Below are 16,741 nucleotides of genomic sequence, written 5' to 3' on the forward strand. Positions count from 1 at the left end.
AATCAGAAGGTTGCCGGTTCGAATCCCGATCCGCCAAGGTGCCACTGAGGTGCCACTAAGCAAAGCACCGTCCCCACACACTGCTCCCCAGGCGCCTGTCATGGCTGCCCACTGCTCACTCAGGGTGATGGGTTAAATGCAGAGGACAAATTTCACTGTGTGCACCATGTGCTGTGCTGCTGTGTATCACATGTGACAATCACTTCACTTCACTTCACTTCAGAGGATGGTCCAAAAAAGGGAACACATGCAGTGAGCGGCAGTTCTGTGGTGAAAATGCCTTGTTGATGCCACAGGTCAGAAGAGAATGGCCAGAGTGGTTCGGTATGCAGAAGAGCATCTTTGAACGTCGAACCTTGAGGCAGATGGGCTACAGCAGCAGAAGACCACACCTGTGGTGCCACTCCTGTCAGCTAAGAAACTGAGGATATAACTTGCACAGGCTTACCGAAATCTTCCAACAGAAGATTGGAAAAATGTTGCCTGGTCTGATGAGTCCTGGTACTAGCAAGGTGTGCCTAATAAAGTGGCCGTTGAGTGTATATTATATATACATTTATTAGGGCATGAGCAATAACAATATTCTCAAAAGGTCACAAAAAGAACTGCTCAAACATCTAGACCCCAATAAAGAGAAAACCTAACAAACGAAACAAGCAAAAGAAACCAAAAAGTCTGTAGTATCTATAGTCATCTGTAGTCATGCAGTGCATAAATAGAGGGTTGGATTCTACTCTTTTCCCCACAAATTCTGACAGTGTGTCAAATATCTCAGTCCAGTACTGGTGTAAAGGAGGACAAAGCCAGAACATATGAATAATATAGGCAGAGGACTGCTGACATTCAAGAGTCAATTCAAGATTCAAAATTCAAGATTGGTTTACAGTAAACTACGGATTGATATAATGTTGCACACAAAATGTATCTGTATAACCAAACCAAACTATACTAAAACTAGAACTCTATAAAAAAGTAAAACTTTTCTGTACGATGAACAGGACAAACTGGACAACATGCTTGTAAGTGGAATTGTTGGATATTTCAAACAGGACACGTAAGACAAACGTGTGCAGAAATTAGCAAAATGAGCTTGTGGAAATGTATCAAATTGAATTGAGATGTGCAAAATGGGTCAGTATGTTATCAGGCGCATAAGGCTGGAAGTGTATTGTTGTTGAGTTGCTCAGTTTTTTGGTGATGGCGGTGCATTGAGAGCATTGAGAGCTCTAGCTGCTTGGGATAATGTCTGGCAGTTACAGTTCTGACGCTGCCAGACGGTAGGAGGGCATGTGAGGGGTGCTGAGAGTCCTTCATTATGTTCCGAGCTTGACGGTCTCTATCTTTCAACAAAAAATCGTATTAAATACACAGCTCGCTCACTACCCCGCGGAAGGTGCATGGAAAACCGGTATGCGCACATAGTATGTTAGTTACGGGAGGGGAAATAACACACCGCCTCTATCCCAGCATTCTGTTCGCCTGCGGAGAAGGTGACAGGGGACAGAATATTATGGCTTCTGCCTATCTTACTCACCAACAAAAGGTGTTACGGCTTTACAAAAAGTCTCTCAGGCACCTGGAGTCATGGTGCATATTTCGGTAAGTCGCGTTTCACTTCATTTTTTTGCTCCTGCGCGCATTTGACGCTGTGAAGAGCGGTCGGGTCACGGCGTTCTGACTAGCGGCTACGCGGCTAACCGTCCCACCCGAGTCGGGTTCGGACCCGGACAACTCTAACCCGGCCGCGGCTGTATAACTACTGTCGATACCGCGCGGTCCGTAATATTGTCACGGCGCTTCACATGGAAATACAACCCGCTTTATAATCTCACTCTGCAGACAAGCCGCTGCCTGTAGGGCTTTATGAATCCCAAGTTTTTCGTTATAAACATATTTATTTACCTAAAAACACTGTGATTATGGAGTGGGTGGGAAAAGTAACCTTCAATATGACAAATCACATTTAATCACCATTTAACAAAGCGCTTGGCCATTTACTGGTTGTCAACCATTTACAGGTAAATAATATGTGCATTTCATGCAAATAACTATTTCGCAATAATACACCTTCTTCCTTTTGTAATATAAACGTTCGTCACGTTTGATCTCAACATAAATAAACGTTGTGGAGACCTGGAATACGAAAGAAACCTTGTGTTCACTTGCATAATGAACTGGAACCATGATAATAGAATCACGTTTTGAATCAGCTGATTTGTTTGCTGGCGCCAGTTTGTTTATATATGTCTCTTTCCGATACGATTTATTGGCTGTAAGCGGCTGTTCTTACAGAAGAACGACGCGCATGCGCAGGGCCGACCGGACAGGTCGCCACTGCTGACCACGCCTCTACAAAGTCCCGCCTCCACCGGAAACACGTGTAGTCGGCCAGAAACGCCCATTAGACACTATTCCACGTTTTATAGCGGATTCCGGCCCATTATAATCATAGCGCCTTGTATATTCATTTATTTATGTTTCCCGAAGGTGGAGAATTAGTTATTAACTATTTATTTACCATTTCAGTGAAGATTCAAGATTGGTTTATTGTCAGTACAACAGTATATACTGTATACAGTGTATTGAAATAATGTTTCACACAGACCCAGCATAATGCAATCATAAAAGTAAAATATATATGTATATACACACTAAACTATACTAGCTAAACTAAAACCTAAATACTGTACAGGTTATCTCTATAGGAGAAAAGTATGTATTTTTGTACAATGAACAGGACATAACAGGACAACATCATGTAGGATGTGCAAAAAACAGTTGCATAAGGCTGGAAGTGTATTGTTGAGTTTATCAGGGTTTTTTTGGTAATGGCAATACATTGAGAGCTTTGACAGCTTGTGGGAAACAGTGTTAAAATGGGTAGAGACGTTTTTTTTTTATTGCAGGGATAAATACCGCTTCTACGCCTGCTTGCTGAGGGCCCGCTTTGATGAGAGTAAGAATGAGAAGGACCTGGTTAAAGCCACCATGCTGCTGAAAGCCGGGGAGGAAGAGTTCTGGACCAATCAGCACCCCCAGCCCTACCTCTTCCCAGACTCTCCCGGAGGGACGTCCTACGAGAGATACGAGTGTTACAAGGTACCTGGTGGAAATCAGCGGGCGGCACATCGTGATGATAATGTTTTTATTTAAACCGGATTTTCTGGCAGGTTCCTGAGTGGTGCTTGGATCACTGGCACCCCTCTGAGAAAGCGATGTATCCCGACTACTTTGCCAAGAGGGAGCAGTGGAAGAAACTGCGTGAGATGAGCTGGGATCGAGAGGTGGGCTCATGTAGTTGTGGTTCCTGTATATTTCTGTGTAGTGCAGATGCTGCTGTGTTGGGCTCAGCTTCTTGGTTTGAAACCCCAACAAACCTCTCGTGGCTCGTGACGCGGTTTGGTGTTTTTCCAGGTGCAACAGCTGCAGGAGGAGACCCCAGCTGGAGGTGTGGCCTCTGAAGCCCTTCCTCCTGCCAGGAAGGAGGGCGACCTTCCTCCTCTGTGGTGGCAGTTCGTAACGCGCCCAAGAGAGCGCCCCGCATAACCGGAGCAAAAGATCAGCCAGTGTTGGCAGTTGCTGGCCACTCGTGTATGTATTGATTTTTACCAGCTTGACGTGGTTCTGCACTAAATTATGAACAAAACAGATTGTGCAAGAACATCTTATCTGGTAAAATTATGAATAAACCTATATTGTACAAATCTTTTTTTTTTCCCCCTCTTTGTATGTGATTTGTGTCAAGTTTCATATTTTAAACAGAAGACATTTGGATTTTAATCAACACCTTTATTGTAAGCTGAAACTATTTCACAAAGAGGAGACGGGTTAGGTACAGAAATCGATCAGCGATTGGGGTTTCAAATGAAAATAGGAAATAAAAACAGTGACTATTTACACACAGACGTGGTACTACAGAATTATCCAATAGTGTCTAAGAATCTTACAGTTTGAACATTTTGCTTCTTAATAGTATTAAAGCCTTAACTTATAATTTTTATGCATATTATTTTTTACAAACCGAATATTTGGCAACTTATATAAACTGTTATGACACCTGTACGGTTGCATAAGAAAAAAAAAAAAAAAACACGTAACTGTAGCTATTCCATTTACATTTACAATATCAAACCACTTAGTCGTAAATGGGACAGAAACAACACCAGTGCTGATATTAAGCGTCATATGCATGTTGCATCAGCTACTCCAATCTAAACACACTTCAGAGGTCCGTCCTCACAGAAGAAAGGCAACAGGACCCTAGTCGCTATACAATATATTTAACTTCTCTAGAACCAAAAAGGCCCGGGATAAGGCGGGCTGCGTTGTTCTGTAATAAAGGTGAGCGTTAATACTTGGAAAGCAACATGCAGAAATAAATGTCTCTGTACCATGACGTCTTTGTTAAGTGACTTTGTAAAAATAGCTAGAGACCAAGAGTGTGGCTGTGCTAGCACCTCCGTTGTGGGGGTACGAGGTCGTGACATGAAAACTCGGGTGTCATTTCATTTAACACCTTCGTGCTTGGTGCCTTTTGTGATTTATTTAAGTTAAGAGTGAAGTGCGGGTGTAAGTACAGACATCAAGTACAAATCAAAATCACAGCCTGAAAAGGAAATAAAAGGAAACAAGATGGTTGTTTACGCCAGAAAAAAAAAACAACAAAAAAAGGCTCAGTTCAGTCGTGATACTCCACAAACTACCGATTCCTAACGTGAAAACTCTACACAGACTGGTGCGTCACTAGTGTTTGAAATGGCCTACGAATGCCAAAGCAATTCCTGAGTAGCAGCGCAGTTTTCAATTGACAAAAATGTCGTGAACATAAAGGGATGACGTCAGATCGAGCACCCAACACAAAACTGCTCCCATGAAATGATGCGACCATGCGGTGCTGCAAAAAAATTATTGTTGTTCTTGGGTTCATCTACACCCAGTTCCAAGTGTATCACTCCAATTACATTAATGAAACAATATGAAGAAGATCTGCCTGGACGAGAAGCAGACCAACACTCCACTCGCCTACATTATGCAGCATTATAGCTTTTAATTCTTTTTTTTCCTGAACGTTGCTTGTTCTATTCATATTTTAATACAGTCTCTAAGTTTCATGTGCTGAACCCACACTGGTTTTGGAAAAGGGTTTTAACCTAAAAAAAAATGTATTAATAATAATAGTAATAAATATTCAAATTTACATGTTGGCTTTTTAACAGCGTATTATTTTTCAGTCTTGTAGACAGTCCTAATCCATGAATGGTCGCATTTTTTTTCACAGAAAAAGATAAATCTTATTAAGTCAATATATTAAATTACATACATGCCGCATTTAGGCTTTTGGCACTTTTTTTTTTTCCAGAAGAGGGATGTTGGAGTAAAAAGAGGTGCAGATTTTAACACCTTGAATTATACTTAGGTACGTATGTATATGTATATATATATATCCATACAAGACTGAACGTTCCTACTGTAAATATCGAGCGCCCTCGTTCCTGTCTATTTATACACCTTCTCCTTCCCGTACTGCTGCTGACATGGAAACAGCTTCGCTCCACTACATGCTGAGCTGATCCCTCATTCTATACGCGGGGCGGACCTGTCGTTGGTTGTGGTCTTCTTGAGTTTGACCCCTCGAATAGCCACGAGCATGTTGTCGCCTTCGGGGCCCGTTGGTTCCGTCTCCTCAGTGAGAGCCTCGCCATCGCACTCTGTCTCTGGGGCGGTGGCCAGCGGTGACCCGGGGCTTTCAGCATGGCTCTCCGCAGCAGAAGGTGTGCCAGGGCTCGGCGGACCCCCCTCACCCACCTCGCTGAAGGAGAAGCCGCCGGGCAGCTCGGGTACGGTGGGGGTCTTCACAGGCACCACAGGGGTTTTGATGGGAATGGGGCCGCCGCCTCCCGAGGGCCGCCGCAGGTTGGGCTTGGAGGAGGGCGTGCGGCGAATGGTGGCCACGCCCGGGGTGACGATGACGGGGCCGGTGTTAGAGGGGATGCCGGCTGTGGAGGCCGGACGCTTGGCTTGGAACATGCGGCGGTAGGACTGGCTGATGTCGCTGTTGCGTGGGATGGTGGAGGACTTGTCAAAGTCCTGCTGGTCCACTTCCTGCTCCCCAGCCACGGAGAAGTAGTCGTAATCTGACACTGCCGGGAACGTGCACAAGTTTAGATCCTTAGATCCTTATTTTATACAATATAATCATAGCAATTTTTTATATTTTCAACCTTCTTAGTCCAAATCCAAAAAGCAGCTTCCAGTTAGAATTTCACACAAGTGCACATTGCATGAGGCAGTTTATGAACATGAATATGAATTCATGCATATTTTCTTTTTATAATTGAACAGGATGCATGAAATGAGCTTCATGGTATACTATATATAGTATATATCATAAATATTCTAAGAATTTGAGAGACTGGATTTGCATGACATACTCATAAAACATTTCACTTTTTGTGTCATTATCCTATACATATGGAGGATTTGCGCTTTAAATTTCCTTTTTTTTTTTTTTTTTTTAAACGGATACCTTGTGAGGGGATGGTGTCCTCAGAGCAGCATGGAGTGGTGCTCTGGGTGCTGTAGCCACTGGAGCACTGAAGAGAGTCTCTGCTGGAGCGCTGGATGTCCAGCTGCAGCCCACGGGCCAGGGCCATGGCCAGTTCCTCATGAGCCTCCGCCTCCTCCTGCCACAGAAACTCTTATTACTGTTCCGGGGATATTTACCTTACTGAATGTGATGGAATTGTAAAGCAACTCCTGCCACATGAACTACGGTTAAATCATCTACCTTTGTAGGATTGGAGGGGTTGGTGGTCCTAGCTTTCTGAGGGTCTTCCCCCGGGCTGCTGGATTCCCCTGCTTGAGGACTGGTGGGATCTGAAGGCTCGCGCTTCTCCTTGTTCCTCCTCAGGGTGTTCACCATGGGCTGGTCGTATGGACCTGGTTTGGCCCAATCCTGCGGCGAGAACATTATTCAGAGGACGTCCCAGAGCTGGACTAACAAGGCTCGGTCATAACTAGTCACCACAAAAAATAACCACTCGCCATGTTACTGGGTCAGGAAACCGAAATGTGTCGCAGGTCATTTGTAATTCATGTTTTTTTTATGTTACACCACTAATCAGCCCCTGCAATTCCATGTTTATTCCCAGTGTATAAAAGGGCCGTGTCGTGTTTGAGTCTCTGCCGTTCGTTCCATGTGTCATACCTGTAGCTCTGTGCCACACGGTTATACTGCACTAGATCTGACCTCTGTTTTGGGACCTCGTTCCCTTCTACTTTTTGTTAAAAATTTATTTCAATCTACACTCGCGCTTGGTTTCTCTGTACCAGTTTGTGGTTCTTCGTTTCCCCTTCGTGTCTCCATACAGGAGAATTGTCTAGTGATCCAGTGACCGGCTCATGCTCTCCGGCCCCTGGCACACCAGATGATTGTCCGGAAAGCTTGTCCACTGGGTCCCCCTGTTTCAGCCTGAGGGGTGCTCACCCAAAATCCGCCTCCGCCTGCCCCGCCTCCACCTGAGGTGGATCTTCCACTTCCAGGTTTCTTGCCTGGCACCCTTGCCTTTAGGGAGGGTACGGTCGCTGTTCCTGTCCGTCTGCATCCGTGTCCTGTTCCTGTGATCATCACCTGCACCCCTCAGCCCTACTCAGCCCCTGCACTTCCTTGTTTCTTCCTGGTGTATAACAGGACTGTGCAGTTCGTTGCATGGGTCATACCTGTAGCTCTGTGCCACACAAACTTACTGCACTGGATCTGACCTCTGTTCCCTTCAGTTTTTATTGTTTAAAATAAATTTCAATCTGTTTTCATTACACTCGCGCTGGGTTCCTCCGTCCCTGCTCGTGACAGGGTTTGCCGCTGTAGCAAATATTAAAGGCACGTTCTGCAGGATGTCACACCATCATTGATTGATATTCTTTCCCTTTTTTTTTGCCCTTCTTCAGTCATTGATTTCTCTAATCAGACCCTACTGAAATTCAGAATTTTATGGCCATATGAAGGTCCAATCCTACATCCCAAATAAGGACAATAATCCTAGACAAGGAACTATTATCTGTTTTTAGGTGAGAGAAGAGAAGGTTTCTGGGAAGAATAAGAATGAAGATGGCATCGTGCAAGATGGGTCATGGACAAACCTTCCAGCTGGGCACTCTGGAGGAGAGGGGGATCATGCCGGCGCCCGGGCTGCAGAACGGGGGGAAATCGTTCAGCGCGCCTGAGACGGGCCGAGACCACGGCCACACTGGGGATGTGGAGGAGGGCGAGGCAGGGAAAGGGGGGAAGGTGGAAAGGGGGAGAGGGGTTTGGAGGAACGGCTCCAGGCAGCCCCCGTCCGTCAGGCAGGGAAAGTCTGGGGGTCTGTGATGGTCGTAGCCATTTGACAACTGAGGGTGGAATGACAATTTTTAACAAAATAAACTGAATAACATGAGAAAACAAGAAAAATCCAACTAAAAAAAGAACGAAATCGTTATGAAAATGAATGAAATGGTTATGGGTGACCTCACTCATCACAGGGCCTCTGTTTGTACGTGTGTGTGTGTGTGTCCTGTGTGTTCACCTTCTCCACTGCGGAGTTGGAGCTGGTTTCACTGGTGGCCAGTGAGGCTGCAGGGCTGCCCTCGCTGTCAGGCTGACAGGGCTCAGAGGCGTCCGAGGAAACGGGCCCAGAGGTGGACTACAGCGCGGCCATGAAGCATCAAACACACGTAAAAAAAAAACACAGAATGCAGAGCAGCAGCGCAGAGGGGTACAGACACACATGCACGGCCAAAGGGGCGGGGACGAAACACGGCATTTTATAAACAGGATGTGAGGGAAGGGAAGAAATAGAAGAAGAACAGTAGGGGGAACAACAACAAAAGGACAAAAAAAAAAAACACAGTATAAGAAATATGTTGAAAGAGAACAATACATCAAAAGAAAGCAAATCCCATAATAAATTATGTCACTGAAATGAATACAGCGGCCGAGCATGAAAGCCGAACACTGGTTCCGCAATACTGTGTAAAGCATAAAGAAGCAGCTCAGCACAAACCTACAGCTGCCCACACGTTAAAATGCAGCAAAGGAGGGCGAGATGGAGAGAGAGGAGAAGAAGAGAAAAATAAAATAAAAAAAGAGACAGAAAGAGAGCAAGCTGAGAAAGGCACCCCTGGGCCGCTGTGGTCAGCGTTTTGCAGGAAGTGCGAGGACGGCGGCAGGCGGCTGTCGGACTCCTCTGAGACCAGCGGCTCAGCTTGTCGCAGCACGTAGGGAGCGCGGCGCACATAAATCAGGAGCTTCGCGCATGGCCACGACTCGTTTATTCAACGTCTGTCGTGGGACGAGGATCAATAATTATTGTTTAGATTGAATATGTTGGTTTCTGACATCACCCACAAAAAAAGTTATATTCATATGAATAATCATCACATGTTCGTCAAAGAGAGATCATGTCATGAGAAACAGGGGGACATAAGTGATTTATACCAGGACCAAAACAAAACATGACCATACCTTTACATTTTTTTAAAACCGGAGAAAAGTTTGACCACTGGGTGCCAGAAATAATTCATTAGTTCCATCTTGTAATCTATTTATTTATGTAAATTGTGTTTTCCTTTATATTTTATGGTTATTTAAATTATTTTATGTTCTCTCCCTTTTTTTTTTTTTACTGATTTTGAAAAGCATATTGAACACGCAACATATATTTTAGCGTTTTGAAAATAATGCAAAATCTAGCAGTTTATGGTGAAATGTTCGTTTTCATAGAGACGGCGTAGCCAGCGGTGTGGCTCGAACTGCTGGGGGTGACTCATCCTTCACTCCCCACCCAGTCTGCAGAGGCGCCATCATGCGCGTTCCATCTAATGAGCAGCGTTACCTAGCAACAAGTGAAGGTTCTGATGCAGGTGGGCCTGCACAGAGCCCTTCAGAATGTGTGTGCGGAGTGTGTCTACAGTGCGTGTTCGGCCCAGGAAACAGTACTCAATGCAGGAATCACTATACATTTTGGTATATAAGTTGGTTATCACATCTGCTGCACTCCACCCTGTCGTTCTGGAGGCTTGCAGTATTGATTTTAGCAAAGTTCACACATCTTTTTATTAATTCATATTCATATTCACTAACACCAACACTGATTGCGCTCAATCTTGTCTCCAAACTACAGGCATCGCTTATGTTTAAAATGGCAGAACTATTTATTTAACATGGTTAATATTGTATCCAAATGTTGATACTGATATAGCGTATTGTTTCTAGCTGACATGAGATGATGCGAACCCTTACCTTACAAAAATTATGTTCAAATGCCCCTTACCCAGTCAGTGTGCTGTAACATAACTGGTGATCTGTATGGACTGAGTCCCTACCTGCGGGCTAGTCTCTGGAGGCATAGGTGAAGGGGACTTGGACTGATAGGCATCCTGTGAGATGAAGCCTGAGTCGTGGGAAGAGACACTGGAGAGGCGGGCGGGACCCTGTTGGGGAGGGGCGGAGCCACGGTAGCGGTAGTGAGAGGTGGGCGAGTGAGAGTGAGAGCCGCTAGAACGTGAGTCGCTGCTATTCACGCTGTTCAAACTGCTGCTGAGCAAAGGTGGAAAGAGAAAAAGGATATAAAAATAATTAGAATTTTGGAATTATATCACATAGGCACTATACATTGTATGAAAATCTCTCGCCTGCTGTACATTTTAATAATTATTGTGTTGTTTAAAGAGTTTAAAGGTCCCCTATTATGAAATTTTCACTTTGTAAAATAATTTTACATTAATAACATTAATTCCCCTAACCTGTCTATGGTCCTGCAGTAGCTAGAAATGGCGATACATGTAAAGAGTGCTTTAGCCATTCGGCTTGACCATCCAGAGAGCGGCAGCTCAGACGGTCGGATGCAAAAAAAAATAGGGGACCTTTAATAAGATTCAACCATGTTGTGCAATGACAACCATTGAACACTAGGGGGAGCAGGAGATTCAGAAATTTATTCCAGCAGAGACTATAATTCTTTGTCACTAAAGGTTATCACTGTCTTTAAAATTGCTGCTTCCCATAATCATATTAAAGTGCCATTTTGTGTCTTCATCTAAACATGACTGATGAGGTGCCCAGTTCAACCCCTTTGTAATAGCAACCATGCTGCTTTGCTATACCTGCACATACTGGATTTCCTGGATACCGTGGTGCTGGGAGATGAGGGGGGTGTCTGATAAGACCAACTGTAGTCTGATCCCTTTACGTCCATAATGACCTGCCAAAAAAAATTCACAGTTGTCATGTACAGTGCAGTCAGCATCTTTTCAGCCTCTTCCTCAGTGATCAGTTTCTTTTGTCATATTGGTGACCTCTGACCTGTTCGCTGGCCGGGGGCAGTTTGTGAGGGTCCATGGTAAGGGCCTTTAGGTCATCAGCAATGGTCTGCAAGTGAGTGATTTCTCCCAGCATAGACATCTCCTCTTCCTGTAGATCAAGTGAATGTGAATTCATTACACATCTGTGTAGGACAGCTTTGGCTTTGTTTTCATTATATATTAATGTAAACTGTTTGAACTGAAGATCTGAGGGTATTTTCAATAACATGAGAACTGTAACATGAGAACTGATTGGTATCCTGAAAGAATGTCACATGGCAGATTCAGCTATATGGCTAGAAGATGAAAATAGCTGTCTTGTAGAGCATAGTGTTCTAGATATTCATGTAAGATTGAATGTTTTAATCTCAGCTAGAGAGATGGTGAACAGTGGGCCGAAAGAAGGTGAACTCACCACAACGGGGCGCAGCATGGAGACAAAGGTGCAGAAGCGTCCCCTCTCCTCAATCAGAGCCTTTCTCACGGCCTGCTTCTCCGTCTCCTCCAGCAGAAGGTACTTATCACTCACGTCCTGTATGGCACTGTCCAGCTGAGGCTGGATGTCCCCTCGCCCTGAATCATAAAACAAACTCTTATCAACCAACTGTCTGATATAGTCTCAGTACTTAATATATTTAGTTATAACAATTATTGCAAACATTCTCATAATTTCTTGCAATGGAATATTTCTCAAGAAGAACAGCACATGCTAACAGTGATCAAGTTGTTTGGCTCCTTTGGTTATCAAACAACCTGCAGAAAACCAGCCCAGGCATGGTAATTAGCTCTGGTTATCTAGACAGATAACAATATACACATTTGAACTTTGACATTCAAATGTACCAACGGCTGAGCGAACGCAACACCTCACACAAAGCCCTTAATGATCATTACTGACGACAGAGGAAGACAATGGACACGGAGGCTTGGCGTTGCCATACATTATTGTTTCTGAGATGTTCCCACCTTGCTTGAGCACACTAAGCTTGGCTGGATGTAAACAAAGCAGATCCAGAGCTGTCCGTCGTCCAAGTTCAAGAGCGAATTGAGTTGAGCCCTGGAACCGGTTGGTGGCTTATAGCACGGTGACACCCTCACTGTGGGGGTATGGCACCATTGTGCCTGTTCACTTGCTCTTACGTAAGGACATCACAGAACAGGATAATGTCCGCTGTTCCTTTATGAAAAGTTCCTCTAGTTGCACAACATCGCAAGTGTGCAGGGCTCAAAATTCTAAGTTTGCCCTTTTGTATGCAGAACTTCAATAGATGCCTATCAAGTGACTGGGAACTGAAAGAAGAAGAATTTCATAAAAAACAACGACTCTGTTTGCTCCCTAACCCATGAAAGACCCTCTAGATGTAAACATACAATTAAAGTCTTTAGTTTCTCAGCTGAGCCAGTAGCATTTATGTGGTTGAAGGCAAGCGATCTCATTTTCCAGGGGAAAGTGGAATTCCTCAGCCATATGCAATACACACAAACACACACACACACTACTGGGTTTCCCACATGGTTTAACGTGCGTCTAGGGAGATCATTCTCCACGCTTCCATCCTCTGCTCATAGCTCAAACAGAAACGCGCTGGACTTTCCCTTGAACGAAATAACAGGCACAGCTACATACTGGGGTTCATCAGGGGTCAATTCAAGGCTTTTACAGTTTCACATCAAACACATTTTTAGGATCACAAGGAGATAGGAGTACATATACTGGTGCAACAAATTCTCTCTATATGTGAGATGTTTGTGTGAAGATTTCTAGGAATGAGCTCTGCTCTTACGTAAGACAGGAGAATGTTTGTTTGACATGCATCATCTCAGCTGCAGATGTTTACACGTTCTCTTTCTTACACACACATGTAGACACATTTATAAGGGAGAAAATACAATAATTTGGTCAGACTCGGTTTCAGTCATAACAAAGTGCAGGGTAAAGAGAGCAGGATTCAGGGAAAGCATTCATCATTATACACAGACTACAGAAAATTCAGATTTTAAAATTTCATATATTAGTATTTTCAATACTCATATACTCCTTATTCTGAAATCTGTGATTTTTAGCAGGAGCAAAAGCATTTCCTCCGTCTGTCAAACAGGAAATTGATTTAATGAGCAGTTCACAGGATCAACAGAAATTACTTTTTTATTGTTGTGTTAAGACATTTATTAGGGACACAGAGTCCATTTTGGACAAGGTCTGTCCTAGAAATAGGCTGCAAGGAAACTGGAGCAGGGTGTTCACAGCTGTGGGCCACTGGGTGCATGTGCTACAGAAAGAAATGTGACCGAGTGCTGGAAGAAGTTAACCCCAAAGTAAAAGTCTAGGATCATTTCAAAATGCTGGAAATAGCGCAGCGTTTTACTGCAACTGGTAAATTAGCCCAGAGGAAATCCTAGGTCAGCACTTTGGGTCAACTTCTGCCCGGACCACACACAGGTGGGGAAGGTCGACAGGTCAACAGAGGACTCCAACACTGAAACTTACCAAACACATCAGCTGGAAAGAAGAGGGGCATGTTGAGTGGCGAAGTGAGAGGAAAACATCTCAGTCAGTTCATATACACAAAAGAAAGCTTAAGTTTGAGTAGTCTTTATTTTGTATCAAAAGTAAAAAATGTGTCCATTATGGCTACTGTACACATGTGAATGTACACTGAAAAAAGAAAAGATGTTTGTTTAAGGTTTTTTTTCTCATTAAAGTAGTTTTTAAAAATCGTTTGCTCTTTAATTCATGCTTATGAGTAAAATGATTTTTTACTTTACTATAAAGCTACTGACAGCAGGTTTGTTTTGTTTATTCACATTACGGCAATGCTAAAATATATTTAGACATTGTTTTCTTTTTTCAGTGTATCATGTATGTACATGTTGCTTAAAATTAATCAATTTACTAATTCATATAATAAAATGATTAAGAAATGTTTTTTTGTGCAAAAAGTAAAAGCCTAATCAGTGATGATCTTTAAATCGTTTAAATCCTGCATCCAAATACATGAAGAGTCCTCTGGGTCCTTCAATTTGTTTCGAAGCCCAAACCACAGTTCGTCAGAATGACTATGATGGGCGCAGATACAATGTAAAAAGGAACTGGGCCTCTACTGTCACGTTTACCTTTCTTCGCTTTCTTCTGCAGCTTGAGCGTGTCGGAGGATTTCTTCTTGATCTCCTGTCGGGCTTTTTTGTACTCTGGATACAGAAACACAATAGACCTTAGAAATCCAGCACTTTGAAGTTTGTGTCACACAGGGTGCGTATGATCATTTAAAAGAATAATATCTGATTGATCTTTTTTTCTTTTTGTATAGATGCTCTTTCCTGGTAATGTTAGCCACATGTTGACTACAAGCATTTGACAGGCATTATTTTTCACTTTTTTTCAGCATGGAATTGCATTAAATTAGGCTTATCCTAGGGGTACGTTATACTGTAATTCTATGCAACTGTTAATGACTGTGTGCACATTATTGCCCTGGACATTCACAACCTTTGGCATGGTCCTTGTCCAGAGTGTTGGCGACCCTTTTCCACTCCTCCATCTGGTCTTGCAGCGGGTTGATCAGGCAGTCCATGAAGACCCTTGGATGGTGCAAACACATGTCCCAAAATTATTTGCAAGCCTTATGTCACTCCTACACAGTAGTACGGTGTGACAGAGCCCCCCAAAAATTTCACTAAATACAAAGAAGTGATTCACAGTCTGCTTTGAAAAAATCCAAACCTTTAACACCAACCTACTACATTTCACCAAAAAGTAGCCTGAACACATAAAAGAGCCATCTGTGGTGTGCTGGCGGTGCCCTCGAGGTTAAGTGCCAACATGGTGTTGTGTGTGTTTTCTTTTCTCAAGTGACTGTGAGGTCCGCCGTTTTTTTTACCGGTGTCCACAGCGTATGCTATGTTACGCAGCAGTTATCATATTAGGCACATGTTTTTAATGGAGACAGTCCCTGATTACGGCTAGAGAAAGGAGACTCACATCGAGAACTGCCGGAGCTTGGCCTCAATGCTTCTGTGCCTCATGCACATCCTGGTGAGAGCCGAGCCGATGTCCCTGGTGCCCCCTGAAATGAGAACACAGGCACGGCATTAATGAGGAGCAAAGACCTACGTAGAAAGACAAACAAAAAGCCAATATTCAGGACAAAAAGACAAAAATAGGCCTATATTTATACTGTCCAAAAATAAGCTCTGACTAATTCTGAGATTGTCTCAATGAATGATTATCAATCATCATTAAAAATAGGTTATGAGTTAGTCACATAAGCCACAAAAATTACTACATTCAGAACCATTTAAAAAAAACATTTTTTCAAGCAGCTATAGGGCAAAAAGAAGAAGAATACATAATAAATAAGGCCAAATGCAAAGCAACATAAATGGTAATCATATTGATAAAAAAAAAAGAATGAAAATGGTAAATAAGGGACCATTTTCATATATGTCATTATGAATTATGAGCATTATGCCATTTGGCACAAGCAAAAAGACGACCCACACCATGCATTTTACTCAGCGCTCCCACTTTTAATGCGCCAGTCCCACCTTCCCCCCCCACTCTCCCGGGTGAACCCGGGCGGACCCTGCCCCCGCCCTGCACAGCCACTCTCGTTCCCCCTTCCACCAAAGAACAGTCACTTAAGTGTGACCACGATCTCTTGAGGAGAACAAACAAAGCCTATGACCTAATTGCTTTCAACGAAGTGGAGGAGGAGGGAGACTGATGAAGAGAGAGGAAAAAAAGTGGAGGAAGGGTGTGAAGTGCCAGAACATGTCTGTAAAGCAATTCCTTGAAAAATATCCATCCCCTTTCTGGGGTTTCCTTAGGGACTGTAAAAATTTCCCCTCCCCTGCCCAGCAGCAGCACAGATGGCAATGTCTTCTCGGACAGGGACTGCAACCCCCTCCTGAGGCATTGTTCCTCAACACCAGCGTACCATTAGCAGGAGACCCCGTCTCGCTGCAGGAATTTCAACCCTGTACTAAATCGCCGCCCCTGTCCCGCCAGGGAAGGTGGCAGGGTCAAGTCGGATGCTTTATTAACCTGACGGCCAGATCAATATCATGTGCAGTGGATTAGATGCAAAGACAATGGGGAGAGACGTTCGACTTCGGCGACCTCCTAATGTAACCCGTCTCCGGCACAAAGCCCACAAGGCACTGCGCTGTTAACACGACCTCTCAGCACAGAAGGGGCTCGGAACAAAGGCAGGTGCAGAATACGGCCCATCGGAGATGCTCCGTTCTTTATCCCGCCGGCCTGTGTAATTTCGGCATGTCCTTTCCAACCCCTCTCTATCATGTTTTGGAACGGCCTGTCTCGGGCGTCCCTTTGAAGAGCTGGGACAAAAGAACAATGCAGTCTGGCCTGGGTGGCGTTTCCACTGCGCGAGGTGGACCG

The 16,741-nt window shown here is 44.0% G+C and overlaps 2 protein-coding genes across 7 annotated transcripts in view; one reads left to right on the forward strand and one right to left on the reverse strand.

Annotated features, from left to right (window-relative positions):
* The first annotated feature begins 1,446 nt into the window (after positions 1-1,446).
* LOC114774229 (NADH dehydrogenase [ubiquinone] 1 beta subcomplex subunit 9-like) lies at positions 1,447-3,709 on the forward strand. Its single transcript, XM_028966155.1, has 4 exons — positions 1,447-1,599; positions 2,907-3,099; positions 3,171-3,284; positions 3,415-3,709. Exons 1-4 carry the CDS (start codon positions 1,511-1,513, stop codon positions 3,544-3,546), a joined length of 528 nt encoding a protein of 175 aa, XP_028821988.1. The 5' UTR covers positions 1,447-1,510; the 3' UTR covers positions 3,547-3,709.
* A 1,619-nt stretch (positions 3,710-5,328) lies between these two features.
* Positions 5,329-16,741, reverse strand: part of LOC114774226 (protein MTSS 1-like) — a 31,810-nt gene continuing 20,397 nt past the window's right edge. The window contains exons 4-16 of one of the 6 annotated variants that reach the window (XM_028966146.1): positions 15,320-15,404; positions 14,828-14,919; positions 14,455-14,529; positions 13,829-13,840; positions 11,756-11,913; positions 11,342-11,449; positions 11,143-11,240; positions 10,363-10,573; positions 8,565-8,681; positions 8,140-8,388; positions 6,788-6,955; positions 6,527-6,683; positions 5,329-6,140 (exon numbers count right to left, since the gene is read on the reverse strand). In XM_028966146.1, the coding sequence (XP_028821979.1) occupies positions 5,575-6,140; positions 6,527-6,683; positions 6,788-6,955; positions 8,140-8,388; positions 8,565-8,681; positions 10,363-10,573; positions 11,143-11,240; positions 11,342-11,449; positions 11,756-11,913; positions 13,829-13,840; positions 14,455-14,529; positions 14,828-14,919; positions 15,320-15,404 (2,096 nt within the window). In that variant the 3' untranslated portion in view covers positions 5,329-5,574. The remainder of the gene's footprint in view (positions 6,141-6,526; positions 6,684-6,787; positions 6,956-8,139; positions 8,389-8,564; positions 8,682-10,362; positions 10,574-11,142; positions 11,241-11,341; positions 11,450-11,755; positions 11,914-13,828; positions 13,841-14,454; positions 14,530-14,827; positions 14,920-15,319; positions 15,405-16,741) is intronic. The other 5 variants (XM_028966147.1, XM_028966149.1, XM_028966150.1 and 2 more) reach the window with 5 other exon arrangements.

Source organism: Denticeps clupeoides, unplaced genomic scaffold (assembly GCF_900700375.1).
Source record: "Denticeps clupeoides unplaced genomic scaffold, fDenClu1.1, whole genome shotgun sequence".
Classification (NCBI taxonomy): Eukaryota; Metazoa; Chordata; class Actinopteri; order Clupeiformes; family Denticipitidae; genus Denticeps; species Denticeps clupeoides.